The 25,934-nt window shown below is 42.3% G+C and overlaps 1 protein-coding gene across 1 annotated transcript; it reads left to right on the top strand.

Moving 5' to 3' along the window:
* On the top strand, positions 1-25,934 carry OVCH2 (ovochymase 2; the record flags this gene model as incomplete). Its single annotated transcript, XM_083725066.1, has 21 exons — positions 1-205; positions 1,888-1,994; positions 4,025-4,116; positions 4,423-4,595; positions 7,304-7,399; positions 8,260-8,411; positions 9,229-9,424; positions 10,272-10,295; positions 10,483-10,573; positions 10,673-10,806; positions 12,099-12,239; positions 13,065-13,195; positions 14,322-14,415; positions 15,256-15,387; positions 15,479-15,559; positions 20,232-20,418; positions 21,162-21,234; positions 21,775-21,970; positions 22,175-22,326; positions 23,357-23,522; positions 25,414-25,934. The coding sequence occupies 21 exons, from the start codon at positions 1-3 to the stop codon at positions 25,431-25,433; spliced, it is 2,643 nt and encodes an 880-aa protein (XP_083581192.1). The 3' UTR covers positions 25,434-25,934.

Below are 25,934 nucleotides of genomic sequence, written 5' to 3'. Positions count from 1 at the left end.
ATGAGTAACCTACACTTTAATCATGCTGCTACTGCTCTCCCACTGTGTTATAGCTTCTTCTTTGCTCCTATAAAGTTCTCCACTCTGTTCAACTTAGTCACTTACAGCCTGAAAATGCCAGTGTCCCCGGGCGATCTGCTGTTACTTATGCTTGGGACAGTGTATCTTAGAGAAGGAAGCTCTGCACCAATGTCTAATCAGCAAGGTATGGCTATGATTTCGTGCTTGTCTTTAAATGTTTTCTAACGGCATGGATCCATATTACTGCATGATTAATAGATGTTATCTTCACTCGGAGTGCCTCCAGCCTGATTTGTTTTGAGGGAGATTAGGCGTTGGCTGTTCAATGAGCATTCATTTTGATCCGTTTGTGCGGAGGTTTGATAACACTTGCATTGGCACAATGTCATTTCACATTTCCCAGTGCATTTCCCCCTTGCTTTCCTTACTGCAGAAAGTTCAGTCTTTTGAAGAAGCGGGTTTGTTGTGCAAGACTTTCCAATCCATTATAAGTGTGAAACCTGAATTTGCCCATGTGATTGAATCCCACTCAAAAATAGCAGTAATCTAGGAGCTTTTTTTTTTTTAAAAAAAAAGTTCTCAATTTCATCCCAGCTGCAGTTCTTCTGCATGGGGTGTAGTGATTTCCCTCCCCTAGTCCAAACTGCCTTGCCTAAGGAGCAAATGGCTATTTATTGACTGACAAAACTGAGAGTTGATTCAGATGCCCTGTGACAGCAGCTACATGCATAATGTAATGCAAGAAAAGCAGGCCATTGCATGTATAAGTGGTGTCCAAACTTTTTTTCAGAGAGGGCCAGATTTAATGAAGTGAAGTGCCGTGATGGCCGACCAAAGTTGTTAACCTTTTCTTTAGGATTGAAGTTGTTGAGCTTTTTTTTAGACTTTGGACAGGCCTGTATTGTATATGAATTTTTCAGAAGAGTCACCATGTGGAATTCATGCATCAAAACAGTGAAATCACTACTTGTTTCTTCTTAAAGAATAACAAATGTATTATAGTGCATACTTCATTTATGATCCTGGACATAGTCTATTCATGAAACTTTGTATGACAGCAATGAATATATTTTTCTGAACTTTACTTATTCATATATCAGTTTTGATGTTTATGTGATAGATAGAAGCCATAGAGGCAAACAGAAGTGCTGCTGGACCTTTGATAAAGCCAAATCTGATACAACTTCGCAGTGGTTTCTAGCTGTAGCAAACCTTTCCGGAGAGTGATATTTCAGTTCCATTTCACTTCTGTGAAGATATTTCACTTCTATTTGGCATGAGAATGTAACTTGTTAACCACTGTGTATATTTCCAAAATAAGCTATGACAAACACACCTTGAAGCCTGGGTTCTCTTTTTTATTCCCCTGCTGGATAAAGGTAGTCCATCTGAAATCCCAATAAGACCATTTCTATAGAGGTCTGACTGTGCATAGATGTTGCTATGTATGTTAAACATACACATATATCTTGAGCTATTTTTCTTTGCAAAGGTCAACCAGCAGAATGAAAACACAAAGTTTGAGTGCACTTCTCAAATTTAGAACCTTGAGTGTTGATTGTTTTTGCTAGTAACTTGAGTTTTACTCACTGCATTCATAGTGACTTGCAGTGCAAGCCTTCTCTACTCAGAAGTAAGTTATACTGAGTTCAGTGGGATTACTCTGACATACATAGATGAAGGATAACAGCCTAAGATTAGTAATAATATAAATTATTGGATATTAATGGGAAAACTTCAATTAGTACCATCTGGAAGTGAAAAGTTATTTGGCATCTTATGGAAAAAACTGGAGAATGACATCCAGCTGTCTTGCCCTCCTTCTCCATTTTCTGCACTCTTGTCTCTTCTTTTTATGCCTTTCAGATTCCAAGTGTGGGCAGAAAGTGGATGCAAATTCATGGCATCTTTATAGCTATCTCTCTCGGATTGTTGGCGGGACCCAGGTGCAACAAGGTTCTCACCCATGGCAGGTGAGCATATCCCTCCCAGTTACATCTTTAGTCCAAGATCTAAGGTCTCCAGCTCAGCTTTCCTCCACCTGGTGCCCGCTGGATGTCCCAGACTACAGCTCCCATCACCTCTGCCCATTGGCCATGCTGACTAGTGCTCATGGGAGTTGTAGCCCCAAACATCTGGAAGTCAGTAGACTTTTGCGGAAGGCTGGCCTAGCTTATCATGGAAGTGAGGGGGCCCCCAAAAAAACCAGGGTATTGCTTGCAGGTGGCAAGAACAATCTCCGTTCTCTCTTGGTTGCTGGAAAACGGTTGTGATTCATATATTGCCTACAAAGCAGGAGTGATTTTAAGAAACTGCGACAGGCCTACCATTTGGGAAAATACAAACAATAGCTTCAAACCCATAAGCAGTGGCCTATCTCGGGAAAAGTAATTCATGCCCTCAAAACACCCTTTGCCTGGGGTTCCCTGATGAGAAATAGACCTTTATTTCTCTTTCAGAAATCCAACAGGTGGGACAAAGCTTGCCCTTGCCCAAAACGTATTTTGACCTCTTCATGCTTCTAGGGACATACATAGGAAGCTGCCTTAAACTGAGCCAGATGATTGGTCCGTTGGTCCAGTATTATCTATGTTGGCAGCAGATCTGCATCGTCTCAGGCGGGATCTTTCATATTGCCTAGCTGAATTTTTTTACCTGCAGCTTCCTGGGATTGAACTTGAGTCCTTTTGCATTAAAGTTTGTCCATGGAAACTGAATTAAAGGTTGAAATCTGAAGTTTGCTTAGTTTTCAATATGTTTTTGTTGTTCAGTCACTTCTTTGCTACCTGGAGCTCCCTTTGGGAAGAAGGGCAAGATATAAATTTAATAAAAAAATAAATACTATGAAGCCCCATCGGAAGATACGCTGAGAATACAACCCTAAGCATGTCTACTCAGAAGTAAGACCCATTGAGCTTAATGGTGCTCACACCCAAGTAAACAAGGTCTAGGATTGTAGCCTTAATTTTCAGTGAAAGGGAGTCTGTAAGAGTATATGGTCTACTATTTAAACAGATCTTTCAGATCAAAAATCAGTGGTAAAAGAAGTGTTTCTTTTTAATGAGTGCCCTGTAATATTTGAATTTTGCAGATATACAAGTAGAACATAGGGGGAGACACAGCTTAAGTATTTAAACAGATGATAGCCAAGACTGCTTCCCCACATCAGATCTCCAGAAAGAAGCAAAAGCCCAAAAGGCCTTGATCTTTTCCAGCTTCTATGTATGTGTCTTGTAATCTGATTGCCCCAGAATGCTTCTTTTGTTCTCTGTTCTCAACTAGCTTGCTGCCTCCTTCTAGCTAGAGAGGGGACTGAGAATGAGTCACCTTCTGCTTCACCAAGCCTCCTTGGACCATTTATCTGAAGTTTCCTAAAATAAATAACTCCTCCACACACATGCCTGGCAACTTTGACACAGGCTTCTATGGGAATCTCCAACAGTACGTCTGGTTCCAATATTCCACATAATACTTATTTTGTCTCCTTTCCCCTTCCCCTCATTCTTTCTGCTACAGGGAACGACTAAGATATGATGAGCATGAAGGTTAACATGTAAATGTAGACATTCTCTGTAACATAGGGAGGGGGGGGAGAAAAATACTAAGGTGGCAGGATGATTTTAGTACTGTCTACTTATCACTTCTTTGCATGTGAATGTTTGCATTGCAAGACAGATATTGAGAAGCTCTGAAAACTAAGAGTTCTATAGGAGAATGTGATAGTTAGCATTCACTACTGCTGCATATCCCTAGTAATTTGGTGTGTGTGTGTGTGTGTGTGTGTGTGTGTGTGTGTGTGTGCTTGCGTGCATGCATACACCCCCCCCCCACTATTTTCAGACATTAGCAAAATTCATTCAGGATTGTAAACATTCAAATGTGAATGCCAACAATCACCATGTTGGGACATGCATGCGCCTCTTCTGTTTTCTGTCTTGCTTTTGCAGATGCGATAAGAAAAGGTTTGCATTTTCTAATGTGACATGTTCTCTTTATGGCACAGGTTTCCTTGAAACGGAATAATCGTCATTTCTGTGGAGGAACCCTTGTTTCCTCTCAGTGGATAATCACAGCTGCTCACTGCGTTGTAAGCAGGTACAGATAGAGAATTCTATTCTTTTGTAAGCAGGTGCAGATGGGGAATTTCACTTGAAGGCCAAAAATTCCAGGTTGTTGTTTTGTTATATATTTTTCACAGCTTTTAAAAAAAATGTGCACTGCACCTGAAAGCAGCTACTGAAGGGCAGTATATAAAGTCATAAAATAAATATAAATGCATAAATGAAATATTTAGGGTTTGGTGCTATGTGATGCTATTTCTGTATTTTGTTTGGCTTTGTTTCAAAAGATGAAAATCAGTTCCGCCCCCTTTTTTTATAATGGTTTTCTACCACTATGCAGATACCTGCTTGGTTCACTGACTGTAACTGCTGGAGAGCATGATTTGCGCCAGAAAGAGCAGGAAGAGCAAACCCTACATGTAAAATCTATCACCAGACACCCAAAATTTAATGTGAAGAAACCAATGGATTATGACATTGCCCTTCTGAGAATGAACGGTCACTTTAAATATGGTAATCTTGTCTACAATTACCTGCCTGTTATAAACATTATTTGTAATACTCAAGGGAAAATAATTTATTATCAGAAAGCATAGGTGAATCATGCTGATACAAATTTCATTGCCAGAACTGGTGCCTTTTCATTGCTTTATTCAGGAGAACTCCTAGGACCAAATTGAAGGGGATATTGTGGACTGTGTAGATTAATTTGTTTCTCAAGGCGAGTGTAGTGTGATTGATTTGCCATATGACCAGCTTTACAACTCAACCACTCTCAGCATGCCAGTTGGGCCATGTGACTTGGTCATGAATCAAGCTGTGGGCATTGCCAAATCGGCTGCCAAGAAAAATGTGGCAAATAAAGTACTGGCATGCCCACCAAGTAATTTATCACAATCTCTCTCTAGTGTGCTGAACTGAGAGTACAGGAAGCAAAGAGGAGAGAGATCTTGCAAAGCAGGTGTCTCCCCGCCCCCCAAAGAACCTTGTTGGATCAAACCACAGAATCTGACATCCTGTTTCTCACAGTGGCCAAGCAAATGCTTCTGGGAAGCCCACAAGCAGAGCTGGAAGACAATAATCATAATGTCAACATGTAAAGCCATGCACTTAAAAGGACTAGCAGGAGGCTGTTCCCCCACTCCATCCCCATACAACACAATTCAGACAAACACAAACGGTAATAAAAAAATATTGAGGTGTTTAAAAAACAATGAAAGCAGCTGGTACAGTGATCTTCTCAAGGGGGCAGTTTCACAGATGTAGGCCTCCCACTGAGAAAATCTTATTTCTGGTACCTGCTAGTCTGCAGTGGTCTTAATGCCTCGGCAGGCAGTCCTTCAAATAGCATGGTCTCTCAATCTGACTAATCTTTTTGCACCCCTGGGTACATTTGAGAATTTGAGAAATTGTAAAGGATACCACTGCAAAGTTTCTGATGTGTGGAATGTGGTTAACAAACTGAGATTGTCTTTTGGGGGAGATCCCATATGGCTACATATCGGGTCCCACATACTACAGTTAAATTAGAGTTGTCATGCATCCACAGTTTCCCAGACATAGCCAAGATTCAACTGTTGGAAACAGCGCCCAGGGGGTTAAATGTCTGGGGAGTTCTGGATGAGTGGCAATCCATGTCGGAAGTGTAGATTTTGGTGAATTTCCTTAAAAATAGCTCAAAAACGTCATATTTTTTATTTTGCAAAAAAAGCAAAACAACATTGCCCAAAAAAGCTGAACAACTTTTGCATCTGGATTTTCACTTTTTGAAATATGGCAACCCTAATTAAATCCCAATTTCACAGAAGGAAAGGCTCAAACAATAGCTTGCCCAAGAAACTGAATGCAAGGCTGCAATCCTCTTCATGTTTTCACTGAAATATATCCTGTTGAACTCTGTGAGATTTACTTCTGAGTAGTTCTAAATAGGATGCGGGTGGCGCTGTGGTCTAAACCACTGAGCCTCTTGGGCTTGCTGATCAGAAGGTTGGTGGTTCAAATCCCCACAATGGGGTGAGCTCCTGTTGCTCAGTCCCAGCTCCTGCCAACCTAGCAGTTCGAAAGCACATCTGGCGGGAAGGTAAACAGCGCTTCCATGCACTACTCTGGTTTCGGTGTTCTGTTGTGCCAGAAGCAGCTTAGTCATGCTGATCACATGACTCGGAATAACTGTCTGCGGACAAACGCCGGCTCCCTCGGCCTTTAAAGCGAGATGAGCGCCGCAACCCCATAGTCATCTGTGATTGGACTTAACTGTCAGGGGTCCTTTACCTTTACCTTTTTATTTCTAAATATGATTGCTCTGCATATCCCATCTCCCCTTCTCTGTCTCTCTCACTGGGATAAACAAGACAACCTCTCCTTTGATAGCTGTGTAGATAATGTCCCGTGCTTGGCCTGGATGTGAGTGTGTGTAGTAACCTCTGGCTTTGGGGTGAAAGATTAGCTCTGAAAGATTAGCGAGGCAGGACTTAGCTTTGCAGAAGCCATGCTGATCCTTCTTCAGCAAGACTTGATCTTCTATGTCCTTGATAATTGTGTTTTTTCCACCCATTTATCCGGTGGATTCAGAGCATAGCTCCCACTGCAAGGGCTGCAAAGGTCTAGTAACTACTGTTTGTGTCCTGAATCCCTGGAGAGAGCACCACCAGTCACTGTAGACAATATTAAAACTGTGTTACACGCAATACCTTTAAAAGTGCATTTGAAACCCATTCTTTCCCTTAAATAATTCTGGGCATTCAGAGAGTTACAATTCCCAACAGCACTTGACTAATGACAGTGCCCAGAATTCTTGGGTGGGGGGCAGGAAATGCACTATGGATGTGCTTTAAAGTCACACACGGCCAGAAGCTAGATAAACCAGTAGAAAAATGTGGTATAAGGCAATTTTCTAAGCAAAGTGGGGTCACATCATGGGGAAATGGCTCACACACTGCTGTATGGGACTGGGACTTGAGAGATGTGGGGATCTTGCAGAAATCTTTATGGTCCTATAGAACTGTATTTTTTTGTGGCTTGTTTATGGATGAGAGAAAGAAAGGGCTTGTATTCAGGTTTTTCTGAATTACAGACATTTGAGAAGCAACACAAAACCAAAAAGTTTAACAGTTTGTGTGATGTTGCTTTTCATTTGGAGCTCAAAAGGGTTGGGACTTAAATTAACATTATTCTAATATGTCACACATTAATATTCCAGTATGCCACTGTGTTCATGGCAGGTTCAACAGTTGGGCCAGTATGTCTTCCTGAACCCAATGAAACGTTCGATCCAGGATACGTATGTGTCACTTCTGGTTGGGGTCGCCTAAGAGAAAGTAAGCCTAAGCTATTATTTTTGGAAGCACGGCCATATCAAAGCAGCTGTGTAAAGTTTTTTGATGTGAGTTGATGTTTTGTGATTCATCCCTTTGCAACACAATCCCCAACTGGTTAAGACTTCCCATATGCTGAAACAAAGGTACAATAATAAATGAGAAGGGTAGGGGGAGTGGTTTTGAAGCCGTCACAGCAGAGAAGAGAGAAGCAATGACAGACTGAAGAGGCTCAAGAAAGGTGACCCTTCTCACAATTAAGGAGCTTTGGGGAAACATGTCTTCTTCCAGTGTACAACTTTCAACTCCAGACTGATGTCTTTACTAAAGCTTCTTAGTGAGCAAATACTGGATACTGCTGTAAAGAAATATTCAGAAGCCTGTTCTTATTTTTGTTTTGTTGAAAATGTCTTAAGGAAGGAAGGAAGGAAGGAAGGACATAACTAAATCCCCCCCCTCCCTTCAATGTCCAATGACCTCACACTGAATATTCCAAAATTCGCCTTGGCTCTACTTCCTGTAGTGTCACTTGCCATATTTTTCTGTGGCAGCCACATTGAATGAATGGCTGAAAAAATTATTGTCTCCCTCGCTCTAATGTACTGTTCCTTCACCAACACCATTCACTGTCTGGCTTGGGCATTTGGGGAAAGGATCATATCTTGGTTACAAAGCACCTGCTTGTCATGCAGAAGGTCTTCCAAGTTCTAGCCCTGACATCACCAGTTAAAAGAAATAAAAGGTGGGGCAATAGGTGATGGGGAAGACCTTTGTCTGAGGTCCTGGAGAGCTGCTGTCAGAATAAATGGACCAATAGAGTAACTTGCTATAAAACCGTTCCCTATGGTGTGCTTGTTTTCTAGATGGTATCCTCCCTGAAGTCCTGCATGAAGTGGAGTTGCCCATCCTAGACCACAGTGAATGTTCTAGAGCATTGTCAACTTTAAAGAAACCTGTTCAGGGTGACACTCTAATGTGTGCTGGGTTTCCAGATGGTGGAAAGGATGCCTGCCAGGTTGGTAAAATGAAGAGCCTTTTCTTCCCATCTCCCTGCCTGCCATTCCATCTCTGTGATGGGGCGGGGGAACTTTCCAGGAGGAAGAACAGAGCAAAGAGATGGAGCTCATACTTTTCATGCAGAAGATCCCAGGTTCCACTCTTGACACCCACTGTTAGACTCCTTTTCATGAAGCGGCAGTCCGTCGCAAGCACTTCAGGCCCAAAACATTCTGCTGCCTGAAGCGAAACTCAAATGGTGTCCCATCCCACTGGTACAGCCAGTGCTATGAAAACATCTGTAGCGTTCAGACATAAATTCTTGCCTTCCTCTGTTCCTGTTCCCCATAGTAAAGGTAAAGGGATCCCTGACCATTAGGTCCAGTCGTGGCCGACTCTGGGGAGCCGGTGTACAGCTTCCGGGTCATGTGGCCAGCATGACTAAGCCGCTTCTGGCGAGCCAGAGCAGCACACGGAAACACCGTTTACCTTTCCACCGGAGCGGTACCTATTTATCTACTTGCACTTTGACGTGCTTTCGAACTGCTAGGTTGGCAGGAGCTAGGACCGAGCAACGAGAGCTCACCCTGTCACGGGGATTCGAACCACCGACCTTCTGATCGGCAAGTCCTAGGCTCTGTGATTTAACCCACAGCGCCACCCGCATCCCCCCATCCTCATAGCTTTGCCTTAAACAGATCACTTCAAACTGCCACATGGCAGGGGCAGTCCTGTCCATTGGACAACTGCAGGGTGTACTTTTGAAGGATCGCTTAAATTACTCGCATGCAGTGCTTTATATATGCCTTATTTAGATCTGTTTCTTTTCCCTGCAGGGTGACTCTGGGGGATCTCTTGTGTGCATGCGTGAGCATGGTTCTTGGACCCTGGTTGGGGTGACCTCATGGGGCTATGGGTGTGCTCGCGGCTGGATGCAAAACCTAAAAAAAAAGTATAACAGAAGAGGAACACCAGGAGTTTTTACAGACCTTACCAAGGTGCTCCCTTGGATTCAGCAACATATCGACACCGGTAGTCAATATTAATCACCTTCTGCCTAATTCACATATTAAGGAGTGTATCCGGCAAAGTTTTCCCATTTGCACAAGGATTATCACTTCTGCAGTGGAAGCCCCTTTCCTTCTCCTCTTCCTGCATCTCCCTGAAATCTACTGCAGAAGGTTAGAGAAAGCCCCAGGACCATTTGGTGGAGGGGGGAGGAGAGGGAATGGAAGTTCCATTGCACAAATGGAAGTCCTTTTGGGAACAGGATTAATTTGTCGGCAACAACCCTACATCTTTTCTTCAATGCTGCCAACCCGACAGAAAAATATAACTTGTTGGGGTGATATGGGGAAGTTGATTCTTCTGTAAAGCTCATAATTGCAGCTTTGACTGGGTTGTATGGCAGATAATACAGTCCCTTATGTTTTTATATATGCTGGAAGCTGCCCAGAGTGACTGGGGCAGGGTACAAATAATAAAATTATTACAAATTATTATTATCAGTTTGATTTCAGCAGCTTTACCGTCATGACAGCTACTGTGAGTTCCACTTAGAACTGTTCCAATACAGTTATTGATGAATATATTGCCTGAGGATAGGCTTCCTCAAACTTGGTCCTCCAGATGTTTTTGGTCTACAACTCCCATGATCCCTAGATAGCAGGACCAGTTGTCAGGGATGATGGGAGTTGTAGTCTCAAAACATCTGGAGGGCCGAGTTTGAGGAAGCCTGCTTAGGACATCCTTGTTATATGGAGTCAGGCCCAAAGGGAACAATGGATGTTTGGTTGTTAAAAATTCATTATTACATTTCTGATTTGCCATAACATTAATAGTTCTTCACTAGGATATTTCTCTTTTCCTTTTTAATTAGATATCAGAATGAAAAGCTCTACAGGTGAGTATAATGTGCCGGAAGACGTCTTCCTGAACTAAGTATATACTGGCAGAGTCCAAGATTTCTTGTGTATGATTAAAAAGTATGGATTAGAGATGATTATTTTCATAATGCTTAGTTTTGTCTGTCTTTGCACTGCATATCTGTTAGACCAATAAATCTTGATATCTTCATATCCACATCACAGCATCATGCAGTGTGCAAGATGGCAAACTCCCTGGCAATGAAGGACAGCTTGTTTTCCCTGATCATCCTAAGCATTTTTACCAGGACAACCAGTGAGTAGCTGAAGTCCCTTTTCAGAAACTGTACCTGGTCTCATGCATCTGTGCTTTATTGATTGCCAACTAGAATTCAGTCCTTGTGCATCAATCTAGGTTGTGTGTTTGGACTCTGCTCGTCCCAGAAGGAATGCATATACTGCTGAATTTTACCCGCTTTGATGTGGAATCCGATGTGTACTGTGACTATGATGCCTTGTCAGTGATTTCTAAGGACGATAGACTCCTTGGTGAGTGTCTTCTTCAAAATATATAAGGCACCAGGCTGCACTTTTTCCCAAATGAAAAGCAGGCGGTTCTTGTATAGTTGAAAAGTTGGATATGATATCAAAATTTGGTGCCAGCACATGCCGTATTGAAGTGAACACATGATGTGCATTGATGACCTGTCCAAACAGGAATTTCACCTATGGGAATTTTGTGGCATGGACACAAAAATGACCCCTATTTGCCTCTGAAGTCTTGGCTACCATAGTAGTGTTTTGCTTCCCAGTATGCCTGACACTGAGTGAGGCCACCCATGCCCAACAGCCATGGGGAGGGTACAAATATAGAGGAGTTGCTCTTTGCTTTCCCTCACTGATGTTGGAGGGCCCTCACCCACATTGACTTAACTCACTTTCACATTGACAAAAGTTGCAGTTGAAAATGGTGCGTGACCAGCTGAGCAGAGGATAATGAAGACAGGAAAGAGTTATCCACCTATCTCATCTGCCTTGCCCACATTCTTGCTTGAGATGGCCCGATCCTGACCTTGCTTTTCCTTTCTGAAGGGATTTTGGATATCATGTGTAATGATGCTCCAGACAGTTAGAGCTGAGTATTCAGGGGTGTTTGGGGGGGCAGACACCCAAAACAAGCTTTGCTGCTAAGATGCCTGCAATGAACACATCTGAAATCTGGATACAAATGCTAGGTCGAGCCTGACGTATATTAAAGCATTTTTGGGTTGACTCTTCTCCTTCTGGATCTTATATAGCCACAAGGTTACACATTGTTGTTGTAAATTAAACTGAATCAGTGGTGTGCGGTGACATTTTTTTGAAAGGGAACAGTTAGGGCCAGAGAGGCCAGCTTGCAAAGGTGACAGGGGGCAGGGGGATATTGCATGTGGGATGCCCCAACATCCTGACATTGGGCAAGCATTGTGATTCCCTCCCTAACCTGGACAGAAGCACCCCAGGCTTTGGGAAGGAGGTGCCAGTGCTCTGACAGTATGCTGGAGCTCTCCTGCCTTCTTCCCCAAGCAGGGTGGGCTTTGGGAAGATGGCAGAGGTGGACTCTTGAACTCATCGGAGCATTGTACCTCTCTCCCTAAGCCAGACAGAAGCTTCCTGGATTTTAGGAAGGAGGCCCCAGGGGAACATTTAGGGGACTAATCTTCCTAGTCCACTGATCACACACCACTGGCTTGAATACTATGGTCCTAAGCATACCTATTCAGAAGCAGGTTCTTCTCACATTAGCAGAACCACTCAGTAAATATTAGGAAAATTACATTGATAAAATTAACGTCTTTCAGGGAAATTCTGTGGCAAGGAGCCCCCGTTACCGATTTTGGTTGGTTCCAATAGCCTAAGGCTAAAATTTGTATCTGATAACAAAGAACATGGATCTGGGTTCTCTATGATATACCAAACTATTGAGCCAGCTTCTCTTCAAGGTAAGTATTGATACTTTCTAATAATATATGAGGCCAAGGAGGCTTCACAACATATATAGATTACAGACACTAGATCTGTTACTTTATTGATTGTGATACTTTTTTTGTACCTTACCAGTCCTTACATGAGAGTGCTCTAGGGAGATTCTATGATTTGTAGCTTTAGCAGTCATTGCTCGAGATGCAATTAGAAGGGTTTGATGGTCGAGATGCAATACAGAAGGGTTTGATGGTGAAGAACTGAGCAGTTGCACAATTATTAATATAAGTGGACTACATGAGTCCTTTACAGACTTAGCTCTGAAGACCTCTGGAGGAAAAAATGACTCTATAACAGGTAGATCACTGAATGTCTTTGGTAGATCACTGGCTCATCCCAAAGAAGCTCAACAAGTTTGGCTCCCCTAAAGAAAGCTCAATGTTTATTGTCCTGCACCCAAAAAATCCTGGGCTTTCCTCTTCCCTAAAAGAAGCTCAACAACTTTGACCTGAACCCCTAAAAAGGGGGGTAGATCACTGCCAGTCTTTAACTCTGTGAGTAGATTGCAGTCTCTTGGGAGTTGGCCACCCCTGCTTCTATAAGAATCAAGGGCAAACATAACCCAACCATCTACCTATTCTTCAAATACCCATATTTAGAAAGTTCCCTTATTACAAAATTGACTCTTGGGAGTCCATTGAAGCAATCCTTTAATAATAAATAAAACAACCACCACCTTATATTTTACTATAAGCATAATGAGCCCACAAAAGCTTTCAATGGTTTAGTTTGCTAAGGGACTATTTCAATTGTCTCACTTTACTTTTGCTTCACTGTCTTTCTAGACTCTGGCTGTGGATCTATTGCCATACTCTTTGAGGAAGGAACAATACAAAGCATGCACTACCCCGAGGCTTACAATAATCTGGCAGATTGTCAATGGATTGTTCAAGCTCCAGAAAACCACGTGGTCAAGGTACAAAGCAGGGCTGATTTACTGGCATCAGCACAAAGGGTTTCCTCTGAACACCATAAGTTTGATTCCAACCTTCACAAGCAATGTAACATTTCGCTCATGAGGCTTCCTTATTTTGGTGCTGTTTTATTATTAGTTAACATATAATATCTTGCATTGGGATATCATATAAATGCAGTGGGTAGTATTCAACTAGGTTTCACTCAGGGTAAAACTTCATGTACATAGACCTCCTCTAAGTAAATCTTAGTTGAATACCACTGTGTGTGGATTCTTTCTTTCTTTCTTTCTTTCTTTCTTTCTTTCTTTCTTTCTTTCTTTCTTTCTTTCTTGTTTCAGTGTCTTTTGAACCTGTCTTTCTTCAAACTCATTCATACATTTTGGGTGTAGTTTTATGTGACACTGACACTTTTGCTATATTTGTGTAATATAGGGGTGTAGGTTGTATGTGATGCATACAAATATGAATTTCAGACACTAGAAAATGAAGTATACTCTTTTTCTTTCTGGCAGCAACCATCTCCAGCTTTGTCATCACATTCTTCTACAAATGTTGTCGTAGATCAGTACCCCAATATAATTTGCATTTCTAAAATGTTGGGGTGTACTCTGCTCCCAAGTATTAATGTCCTATCTGTTAATACTCCCCAGTATTCACGTTATATCTGTACGTCTTATTGGAGGCCCCCAGTGACTACAATGACATTTGACCTTGGGGCCCCAGAGGTTGCTACCCACATTTTGATACATGCAAGCATTGTAGACTACAGTCAAGCATAAACTGTGGATCTGCTTTGATTTGTAAATTATAATAAATTATAATGTTTGCATTTGGGGATGTGCAGAGAAATCCTATGCATGTTTATTCTGAAGTAAGCCTCCATGTGCATCTGAAGCATCTGAAGTGTGCTCCATGTGCACATTTATTCCAGCCTTTATTGCAGCATTAATCTATGCCTTGTTTAAATAGTATTTTCTTACTTGCCATAGGCAGGGCAGCAATTTAGTTTCACTGCTGAATGATCTATGGCCAATAAGAAAAATATCTGAAACTAAACCTCTTTGTGTTTGATGAACTTCAGGGTTTTTTTTTTGCTGTTGGTTTTGTTTTGTTTTGTTTTCGAAGCTCACATATGAAAATTTTGAACTGGAGGAAAATGAAGGCTGCACTTATGACTCAGTGACAGTGTATGAAAATATTGCAAAGGATAATGAAATAGGTTTGTTTTTTATACTTATTTCTAATGCTGTGCACTAAATGAGATTTGAGTCCATTGCCAGGATTCCTTTCTTCCCAGTTGGGTTTCAGTACCCAAAATAAGTTCAGTTGGGGGGAAAGTAGTGGGTGGTGTGGCAACGCTGCAAGAAATGGATTCGTTTCACTACACACCATGTACACACCTGGTTCTTAGAACTGGCCCCTATCCCTACTTCAAGTGAGCAAGTCTTCTGCAAGTGATTGGGGTAGGCTGCACTTTTAAACAAGGGGATCAGTTGCTATCACATGTAGTCACACTGTTTTTCAGTATTTGGCTAATCTTGCATTACACACACACACACACACACACACACACACACACACGATAGCATAATTACAACTCACAGGGAAACCTCTAATCAGCATCTGAAACTGTCCATTATACTTTTTCACTCTACAAATTCCTTTAATTTGTATCAAGGAAATAGTAGCAGTGACCTAACACACAGGGTGTAATACAACACTGAGCAAGCATTTTAGTGCAAGCATTTCTGCTTAATAGACGGAGCACTTTCCCCCTCCTCCCCTGCCTCTCCTCCTGTTATGGGGCTTCTCCCAACCCCCCTGAGCAGATCTGTGGAGGGTGCAGGGGAGAAGTCCTGTTTCACTAGTGGAACTCATTGTACTGATTTCCAGCGATGCATCAGTTTAATGGGATCTGCCCCAATGTTAATATAAAGAGTTTGTCAGCACAGAGGATGCCAATTTTTTAATGACACCTGTTTGATTTAACGTTTTGTATGCTGAGATGCAGGGAAGGTATTTCTGTTCTGCTGTGAACCTTGCCACTTACCTTCTTTAGCTCGATCCTGTGGATTTGCTGTCCCAGCACCAGTTGTCAGTTCCTCTAGTACCATGCTGGTCAAGTTTCATTCAGATGAGACAGAGACGTTTGGTGGATTCAAAGCCAGATTTTTATTCATCTCTGTTGCAGGTAATGGAAAATGGAGGATTATTCTAGCCCTAGAAGAAAGTTGATTTAGGAATTCTGACAATGACTCTCCCCTCTTTCTTTTTGAAACTAGATCTAAACATATCAAATTCGAGCAGTGAAGTAATGCTTCCGGAGGAAATAAGTGATGCCTCAAATGAAACTGACATTCCTGGTAAATCATCTTCTGTGAAGGTATCCTTTGGTAGGAGAAGGGAAAGGGCAAAATGAATGTAGAGAGGAGTCCAGGGTATGGTTTGTTGATATTCTATATAGATATTCTATAGGTATTCTAGATATTCTATAAATTCTACATACACACCAGGTTTGGCTGGAAAATGTGTTTTCCTAATAAGGCAAATCCAAAATATATTGCAGACTTCACTGCCTCCATTGCATCCTCTACTAGCCAACTAGTGGAGCTCCTCCAAATGGTTCAGAGGTTCCTGGTGCCTGAGAGAGTTGCCTTGGAGCCCTCTGTGGCCCACTGTTTATATGACATTTTGAGGGTAAAGTTGTATCACACTGTAGCGATATTGATCCCATAGTTCATGCAGAACAAGCATGAATCTTGATTATGCTCATTCTGGATCATGGTAAATGAAACCTAGCCAGGAGGGCATCCTTGGGCAGCTTCAGGGCGTGGTGAAAGGGGTAGCACTTGAAATAGTCATTGGCCAATTTCTAGGACACCGATTCTTGGGAAGATGACTGAGAAGGTTGTGGCAGAACAGCTGGAGATGTTCTTGGAGGAAACTGGTTAGCCGGACCAATTTCAGTCTGGTTGGCCTGGTTTAGAGGTCAAATCAGCCTAGCTTGTCCGGATGAATGGCCTCCACTGGGAGAAAAACAAGGAGAGTCTAATTATTTTGCTTCATCTCAGTGTGGCTTGTTATACCATCAGCCATGGTATCCTCCCAGACCAGCTCTGTGTTTTTCTCTGGGAGAAAAACAAGGAGAGTCTAATTATTTTGCTTCATCTCAGTGTGGCTTGTTATACCATCAGCCATGGTATCCTCCCAGACCAGCTCTGTGAAACTGGTGTCAGGGTAGTTTATGGTAGTTCTGGTCCTACCTGCAGGGTCCATAGGGCATTTATGCTATGGGATGCTGCAGGACTCTATCTTATCGCAGTGTTAAATAACATCTATATGAAGACACCTGGAAGGATCATTGGGGGGATATGGAGCAAAGTATTATTAGTATGCTGATGATGCATGACTCTGTCTCTCTATAATGTCTGAACTTGGAGTGGTCATGCAGGCTCTGGACCAGTATCTGACCACAGCTGCGGGCTGGATGAGGGCCAGTGAACTGAGTTTAACTCCTGGCAAAACAGGTGACCTTGGTGGCTAAGGGAATCTTTTGCCAGCTTTGGTTGGTTAGGCAGCTGCAGCTGTTCCTGGACTGAGATGGCTTGGCCACTGTGACCTTGGATTACTGCAGGATGCTCTGTTCTGGGATTACCTTTGACTTAACCTAGAAGCTGCTGCTGGCTCAGAATGCAGTAGCTAAATTGCTGATTGTGGTACCCCATTGACACCATGTAATGCTTCTGCTAAAGGAGATGCGCTGGCTGCCAATATGCTACCAGGAACCATTCACATTTTGCTTTGATCATTTAAAGCCCTAAAAAACTTGGCACCACCATAAAGTCTTGTCCGCTGTATCCCTCCCTGGCAACTGCGCTTCTCAAATGGAGCGTTGCTGAGAATACCACACGCCCCAGAGATGCACTTACCCTGAACTAGAAATTGGGCTTTTAGTGTTGCAGCTCCAGCTCTCTGGAATCAATTACCAGCTGAAATCAGACAGGCACCTCGTGTGATGACGTTTAGGTGCCTACGGAAGACATTTTGGTTTAGGAAGGCTTTCCCCGAGGTGCATCCCAGTCATTTTATGGAAGATCAGTTTTATATCTGAGGAACTTGTTCTGTTTTTCAAATTTGTATGGATAGCCTGACTGTTTTAGAGTTGAAATAAACCTAAAAATAAAAATGCCCAGTAGCACCTTATAGACCAACTAAGTTTGTTCTGGTATAAGCTTTCATGTGCATGCACACTTCTTCAGATACATGCACACGAAAGCTTATACCAGAACAAACTTAGTTGGTCTATAAGGTGCTACTGGACAATTGTTTATTTTTATTTCTACTACATCAGACCAACACAGCTACCTACCTGTTTTAGAGTTGGTTTAACTGATTTTATTGTTCTTGGGATGTGTGATCCTGTGTTTAATTCTGTTTTTACTGAGTACATTTATGGGTTTATTTTGCAAAGTGGGGACTTCCGGGTTGGCGCCATCACCGAATGGTGGACTCCCTCCGAGCTCCGGAGGGAGCCTGCTCGGCAGGGGCTGGGTCCTACCGCGCCGGCGACGCGGGGACCCTCAAAAACCATGGGCGCTGAAACCCATGGACATGGTGACTCGGCTGGCACCTTTTGCACTCCCCCCGGCCCGCGAAGGAGCCTTTTTAAAGGCTACGGAACGGGTGACAGGGGTGGTGGTGGTGCTTTGAGTCCTCCGCTTCCCCTGCCGAGCGAAGCCGCATGCCATTCGACGGAGAGCTCTGACTTCTTCTATTGAAAATTTGGACCTAAAAGAATAACCCGTGAGTAATTGGAACCTGGACTAAAAAGGGGGATAATTTTTTAAAAAAATTGGAGCGAGCGGGGAGGCGCAAAAAGGAAGTCAGCCCCCCCCTGTTGTAGAGGAGTTAAAGCAAAGGATTTGACATCTAAGATCGAGTGCAACCCTATTTTTACAAAGATATTAATTTCGCGACGGAAAACTATAAGGCTGAGCTGGAGGAGAAAAGTGGAATTGATGTAAAAGTAACCCCCCCCCCCGGAACCCTGGGAGCGTTTTGCGAGAGCGCCGGGAGAAGACAAAGAGAGGTTTTGACAGCTGTCAAAGAGCTGTCAAAGCAGAAGAACAAAATGAGAACTTTGTTACAAGGACTTTGCCGGTTACATTTGTTATAAATTGGATACAAATTGTTTAAAAACAAGGAATAACAAGTTATTTGGACTGATTGGGGTGATCTGGAAGGGAACTGAGTTATTGCAACCCACCTAGAGGAACAGAGGGATACTACAAGTTGTTGACATGGAATTTGAATGGAACTTTCTATCTCCTGGGAAACTGCAGAAATGGAACACTATTTTGACTACAGAGGCTGACATACTAAAGAAGACAATAGACTTATCTATTGAAAAATGGAAGGGACTTGGCATTATGTTTCGTTCCTGAATAACAGAGTCTCTGCAGCTGAATTTGAAGCTTTTGGAATTAGAACATTTGTGCAGGAAAACAGGAAAGGAAAGAAAAAGAAAAGAAAAGGAGAGAGATCAACAAGAACAACAAGAATAACAAGAATAACAAGAATTGGATAAAGTTGGAAGAGGGAACATTTGGGACATCCAGATTTGAAAGGTTTAAAGAAATAAAATTGGAGTTTTTACTCCTAATGTATAAAAATCTGGATGGAAAAAATGGGCCTTTTTGAGACAGACTCCTTCCAAGATTGGACATTCGAAATTAAAGATGACTGGTAAAGGATTATGGCTTAAATAAATTGTGGGAGCTCCAGGAAGACATCAGATGTTGATAAATTTTGGGAACGCAACTGGGAAAAGGGGGAGGGAAATTTGGAATCCAAAGGGTGTTAAACTACATTTTATTCCATTATATTTTAATTTGTAATGTATGTTAAAGGGGGGAACGCGTGGAAGGGAACAGGTCGATTTTAGGAGATGGGAAAATATTTTTAAATTGGGTCAATGACAATAAGTTTAAAATTTGGGATAAGAAATTGCTGAATTTATAAGTAAGAATTGGAATACAAGAGGGGGAGGGGAGGGGAAGTCCTGGAAAGATGTTATGGAAAACAAGATTCTAAATTTGGATGTTTTTTTTTTTTTTGGTTGTAATTGGAAACTCTTAATAAATATTATTTTAAAAAAAATATTTTGCAAAGTGGTCTGTAAATTCAACAGTTGTTGCTGTTACTATGTTAGTGTAAGACATGGGTAGGCAAACTAAGGCCCAGGGGCCGGATCTGGCCCAATCGCCTTCTAAATCCGGCCCGTGGACGGTCTGGGAATCAGCATGTTTTTACGTGAGTAGAATGTGTCCTTTTATTTAAAATGCATCTCTGGGTTATTTGTGGGGCATAGGAATTCGTTCATTATTTTTTTTCAAAATATAGTCCGGCCTCCCACAAGGTCTGAGGGACAGTGGACCGGCCCCCGGCTGAAAAAGTTTGTGACCCCTGTTGTAAGACTAAGCAGGCTGCTAAGATCACCAAATGTAAACTTGCCTGGGACAGCTGCTCCTTCCCACCAGTAGTGGCTCCTGGAACCAAAAGAGAGAGAGAGAGATGGCAAGGCTCCCTCCTCCATCATCCCCATGCTGTGGCTGCTGGTTGTCCTGGCCAATGAACTGCTTCATTAGCCACCGCTGAAATGCCATCCTATCCTTTGCCTGCAAGTCCTACTAAATCCTGTGGGACTTTCATATTAAATAGAAACTGCCTCTGTAGAATCAGCCAAATGTGGGCAGCTTTTTCCTTTCCCCCCTTTTTAAAAAAACAATTTTTATTAAAGATTTTATTGGTTTACAAAAGCACATGCATCGTGTCTTTTTCAGTTTGTGAAGTCTTTTCTACAGATCTTGTACATTTGAGTGTTGTATATACAGTATAAAGTTGGGGAAGAAAAGAAGGGAGAGAGGAGGAGTGGTGAAACTTATATGTGGGCAGCCTTATTCCGTAATAGGCACAAGTTGTTGGTTGTTGCTTTTTCCAATGTGCAATAGCTTTTCCTCTTTTCTATGTTGCCAGCTGACATTTGTGGAGTAGCATTCAACCAGCCCAGGTTTCTTTTCAGTCGGATAGTTGGAGGCGAAGAAGCTGTACCATATTCTTGGCCTTGGCAGGCAAGCATACAGATTTTGGGAGAAAACATCTGCGGAGGGGCAGTTCTTACAAGCACATGGGTGGTGACTGCTGCTCACTGTTTTAAAGGGATGTAAGTACTATGTTATGCTTTAGCAACAATAGTTCACAGCACCTGAACGGTTTGGAAAGCACATTAACAAATGCATTATTTAGAGTGTTGCCCTATGAATGTCTGCTTATGACTACATGTTGATAAGTGTATATAACATCCTTCGCCAGCCTGCTGAAGATTTAGACTATTGTGCTGGCTGGGGTTATGAGAGTAATCCACCTGGAAGGCATTAGCTGAAGACTGGTATGCTTAGAGTGCAATTCTGTACATGTCTATGGAGAAGATGCCCTGCTTGAAAACAGAGCCTGCTGCCTCCTATGGATTTTTTAAAAATATGTCACTATCTCCCATAACATGAACTCCCAACCCCCATTTTTCACCATACTAGAAGAATTCAAAGAAGGTAACACCCCAGAAGTTCTGAAGACCAGTCATCACCCTCAGAGTAACTAGGGATAGCAAAACATGCAGATAAATGAAAACGTGTGTAGGTTTGGCTCTTGGCAGACTACATACCAAATTGCAAGAGACCGAAGGATTTATATTCCTCTGGTACCCACAAATAATGTGGGCATCTACTCAGAAGGAAGTCCCGCTTTATTTAGACTTCAGTGCAAATCAAATTTGTTCCTATTCTGTGTGTATTTGGAAAGCCTGTGTGGATGGGAGTAACATATTATCATGCTTGAATGAAAATGTGTGGGACAGACTGTTGGAAGAAACTTTCGGGTTTGTTTTAACCAATTACATTCTCTGTAAAGGGAAAAATACGGAGATTTTTGGAGTGTGGTTGCTGGAGTTCACGACCTCGGAGAACAAGAGTACAATAGTCAGGTTAGTACAAGTTATTCTGTATTTATGGAAGGAACATGTCCTTATCCTGCAACATGCACAAAGAATTCTATCCCCTCCCCCAAGACTGTGGGAGCAAAATGAAAAAGAGTTTTACATGAAGTGCATTTTCAAATACATCTGTCTGTCTATCTATCTGTCATGATGGACTTTATAGTGAAGTAGGTTATTACCAGTATGCATGTTGTTCTATGACTGCCAATCACAAAAAGAAAACTTCTCTTTCTAAAACAGTGATTGTGCTACACTTAGTCATTCCGAGTCCGGACAATTGCATAAACTACCTGAAATGTGTTTGTAAAAATTGTTTTTATTAAGGATTTTCTTGGGTTACAATAGTACAAGCATTGTCTCTACTTTCATATCATAAAGTCCTTTCTAAAACTGGTTTTGTTTGATGTGACACTTTAATGTTGTATACAGTATAAGGTTGGGGGAAAAGGGGGGGGGAGAGGAGTAGAGCAGTCTTTGAGCTGCTGACATCTTCCCATGTATCATCCTGCTGTGCTTTCCTATTTCCAGAAAAGATTGGTCAAACAATACATTCTGCATCCAGATTTTAACACCACGACTACAGATTCAGACATTGCACTGGTGGAACTCACTGAGCCTTTAGAATTCAATCATTATGTTCGTCCTGTGTGTCTGCCTGAGAAAGACGAAAAGGTTGAGGCTTCCAGGGTGTGTGTCATTACAGGTTGGGGCATTCATTATGAAGGTGAGTGCATTTTCCTTTCAGTAAGAATTTTGTGTTCATCGATTAGCCAGAATGATTGCTAGCCATTCCTTTTTCATTAGGGACTAGTGGAGAAGAGGGGTTCATGAGCTGAAAATGTGGACTGCAAAAGAATTAAGTTCACATTTAAGGAGCTTATATCTGAATCTTAGTTTTTGCTGAGTGTGCTCTTTTTAACCCCTCAAGATGGAGAACTTTCAAGAAAACTCCATCAACTTGAAGTTCCTATTTTGGTTTCTGAAGAATGTCAGAAATACTATATGAACCATCCGGGTGGTCTGAATAAGCGGATGTTCTGTGCCGGATTTCCTACTGAAGGAGGAAAGGATGCATGTACAGTAAGCAGTCAGAGTAAATGTATTCTATTCAACCAGGAATTAACAAGGTCTGTGCAATAATTCTGCAAACACCCAGCAAAACAGGGACCCATAACTTTATTAGAGCCAAGGCAAAGCTTCTTCTGGTTCTTGTGTAGCCATAACTACCAAGTACTAAAACACAGAGTGGAAAATGAAACTAGGGATAGGCAAATTTACCCCATGAGAGTAAATTAATTAATTTACTCTTCTAATTAATTAATGTCATGGTAGAAGCTGAGATGAAATATCTGTTCTTCTAAGATCTCGTAAGCATGTTTGATTTTTGCACGTGCAAAGCCATGAGTGAGAAAGCTATTGAACAAGGACAGTGGATATTAATCAATATCTCATGATTTCTCCTGCTAGTGGCCTCTCCATTTCTACCTTCTGTGGTTCCCTCACCTCCCCACTGCTTTTTAAACAGTGTTTTGCTGTTATCTTAGTGGCAATGACATTGCCATGCTCTGCATCATTCTGAGGAAGAGGGCCCTTCTTCAGAGTGAGGGGTGAGGCAGTCAGGAAAGCATCACTTTGCTGCAGCATCTGGTCTATAACTGCTTGAAGGTTTCATATGAATGTCAGTGGAACTGTTTTGTTGGCAGGAAACCTCATCTGAAATATTATTATTTTTGGTCACAATTCCTTATTCCTTACTCTGCAATAGTGTCTCTTACCATAACCATCCAGAAACAGAGCTCTATAGATTGCTATCTTTCACTCTGTTGAGTACCTACTTGCTGTCATACCTGTGTGCTGGCAAATGATAAAAGAATGAGCAGCTTAAAGCTGGCAACAGTGGTGGTTGCAGGAGACAGGCACTGCATTCATTTCTTCGTTGCTAGCTTTAGCCTACAGTCTGAAGATAAGGACACGAATAGCAATACCCCTTAATATTTAGAAAATGCAGAATGTGTAAACTGAGGTCACACTGATGGCTCTTGAAAGTATCTTTCCTCGTCAACTTACAAATAGGTATACATTGACTTTAAGCTCTGTTCATTTTTATTAGGGTGATTCAGGAGGTCCACTGGTTTGTCCATCAGAAGAGTCAAGCTACTACACCCTTAATGGAATAATAAGCTGGGGCCATGGTTGTGGAAGAACTGGCTATCCAGGAGTTTATACAAATGTTGCGTCTTTCACCAATTGGATTGGTCAGCACATATATGGAACCAGTAGGCATCTGTGTTTATTTTAACAACAGCATCCAATCTGGAGGGACGCTTTCTAAGGAGGGATGTCCAGTATGCTCCCACAGACATGTGGGGCTGTATAGAAGTGTCACAGACCTACTGGCACCCCCTGCACGTGTTAGAGGAGATGGAAGCAGTGCTAATGTAATTGCACACATGCACCTGCTCTGGGACGAAGTCCTGTGCTTCTTGTCTTTGGCCACAAGAAGGCAACATAAACACATCACATGTGTGTTCACCTCCTCTGGAGAATCACCAGGCTACTCAGGGTCTTGTTGGATGAGAGAAACAGAAAGTGGGGAGACAGCATGAAGACGTAGCACTGGATTTAGGGAGCGAGGGGGGTTCATCTGCACAGGTTGCTGAGCAGAGGGAGTGCATCATCATCATCATCATCATCACCATCATACCTATATTTATATGGATACGCAGAACAGAAGGCAAGAGGGAGGAGGGAGTGAAAACAAGGAAAATTTAGGGAGGGGATGCCAAATTTTGTCCTCACAGGGTGCCATATTACCAAAGTCCAGCCCTGAAAAATGTCTGGTCTCCTACTGCAGGAGCCAGTTCTGCTCCTAACACCTCCTCTCGCTCTGCCTACCACACATACTACAGTAAGGCCATGACTGCCCCTCCTTACGTTGATGAAGACCCTAGCTCTGCCACAAAGGCTTGTTCCACAATAAATTGGCCTTCAGGCCTCCACAATACTCTTGCTTGATTTTGCTCAAGCGAACCAAAACAGTTGCTGCTTTACAGTTATTGGTCATCTGAAAGTGTATAGTAGGCCATCAGGTTAAGCAATGACTACATTATTTCCCATGCCAATGTATTTTATTGCAGTGATACCATGCAGGCTTAATCCATGAATGATCCACCTTGTCAAACACTCTAATTAGAGGTTCTTAACCCATGTGAGGCACCTGTCTAAAACTCCATTTCTCCCTCAACCTCCCTATGGCCTTTTCCTGTTTGCCTTCCCTCTTCCCACTTCTCTCTTAGTTCTGTATATTAAAATTATTCCTCCATCTCTTCCAATCAACTGTGGCTGCACCAACACTGACCCTAGGCTGGGGTCCCAAGACTCACAAAATTGTGTTCACCTATTGAAACTGGAACACAAGTGTGAAGTGTTTTGAACTGCTAGGAACACAACCTCTGGGGTCTTTTTGAATTCATCACAAGTGGTAGTAGCACTTAATTAAAAGCCATTTTTAGAGAGGGCTGCTTTCCCCATAACCAGAGGCAGACCTAGGCTCACTGGCACCCTTGGTAAGTTGCTGTATCAGTACATACACCCCCACCCCCACCCCTTGCATTTTTCACAAGGAGATATCTGTGCCTCCAAAGCTGGGAAAGAACAAAAAACTTTGCTTTTTGTCACCTTTCACGCTCTGCCAGTGACTTCCTTCATGGCCATCAGGGTCTGCTCCACCTCCTCTCCTCCTCTGCCATTGGTCCATCTGCTTCCCTGCCTCCTTCCACTCACTACTTTTGCTTCTGTCTTTTTCCTCTTCCTGCAACTCTTGCTGGTTCTCTCCATCATTCTTTGTTCCCTCCTCCCACACTTCTAATAGCACTGCTCTGCCAAGGTGCCCAGAGAACTTGCATCCCTTGCCCAGCCACCCAGAGCAGTGGAGGAGCAGCTCAGAGAGCATGCAGACAGGCAGGAGGGCTCCCAGCCACTCTGAGCCAGAATGGAGAGGCATAATTTTTGCACCTGCCCTCTGGTCCTGTGCTCTTGGTGGGGGTCGACCTAAATGATCCTAGGTCATTTGCCCATAACAAGTTTGCCACAGCATCATTATAATTAGATGGATATGATCTCTTGGCTGTTTTATACTTAGACTTGACTGTCTTGCCTCTTTTGCAGACTCCTCAAGCCAGGAATGAAGATCAACAGCTAAACCATGTGACTTGACAGCTTTGTTCTAGAGTTCATGGACTGCATGTTTCATAATTTGAAGAAGAAGACATAGCCTTCACATGCGTAAAATATATCAGTGCAGCTTTGGACATTTCCATTTATAAATAATGTTGCTGCAATTCTATGCACAGTTTCCTAGGAGTAAGTCACATTGAACTTACTGGGAGCATGTGAGTTTTCCCCAATGAAATGTTTCATGTGAATATTTTTTTATAATGTAAGGTAACATAAATTATTTTTTAAAAAATCTATTAATATGCATTTTTTAATTTATCATGCCATATGACAGTAAGATCACTTTCAGACATCTAGAAGAAGCACATGTACTTTCAGTTTCTTTTCTTCATGCTCCAGAGTCTTAGTCAAAAAAAGCAGGTTTGCAAACCCCGCCCCCCCACACATGGAAACATCTGTTCTGTCCTCACATTGGGATATTCATTTATTAATAAAGGTTTGATTGGTGTGTG

This window comes from Podarcis gaigeae (genome assembly GCF_964106915.1).
Source record: "Podarcis gaigeae genome assembly, chromosome: 1".
NCBI classification, from domain to species: Eukaryota; Metazoa; Chordata; class Lepidosauria; order Squamata; family Lacertidae; genus Podarcis; species Podarcis gaigeae.
This window is presented reverse-complemented; position numbering and strand designations above follow the sequence as displayed.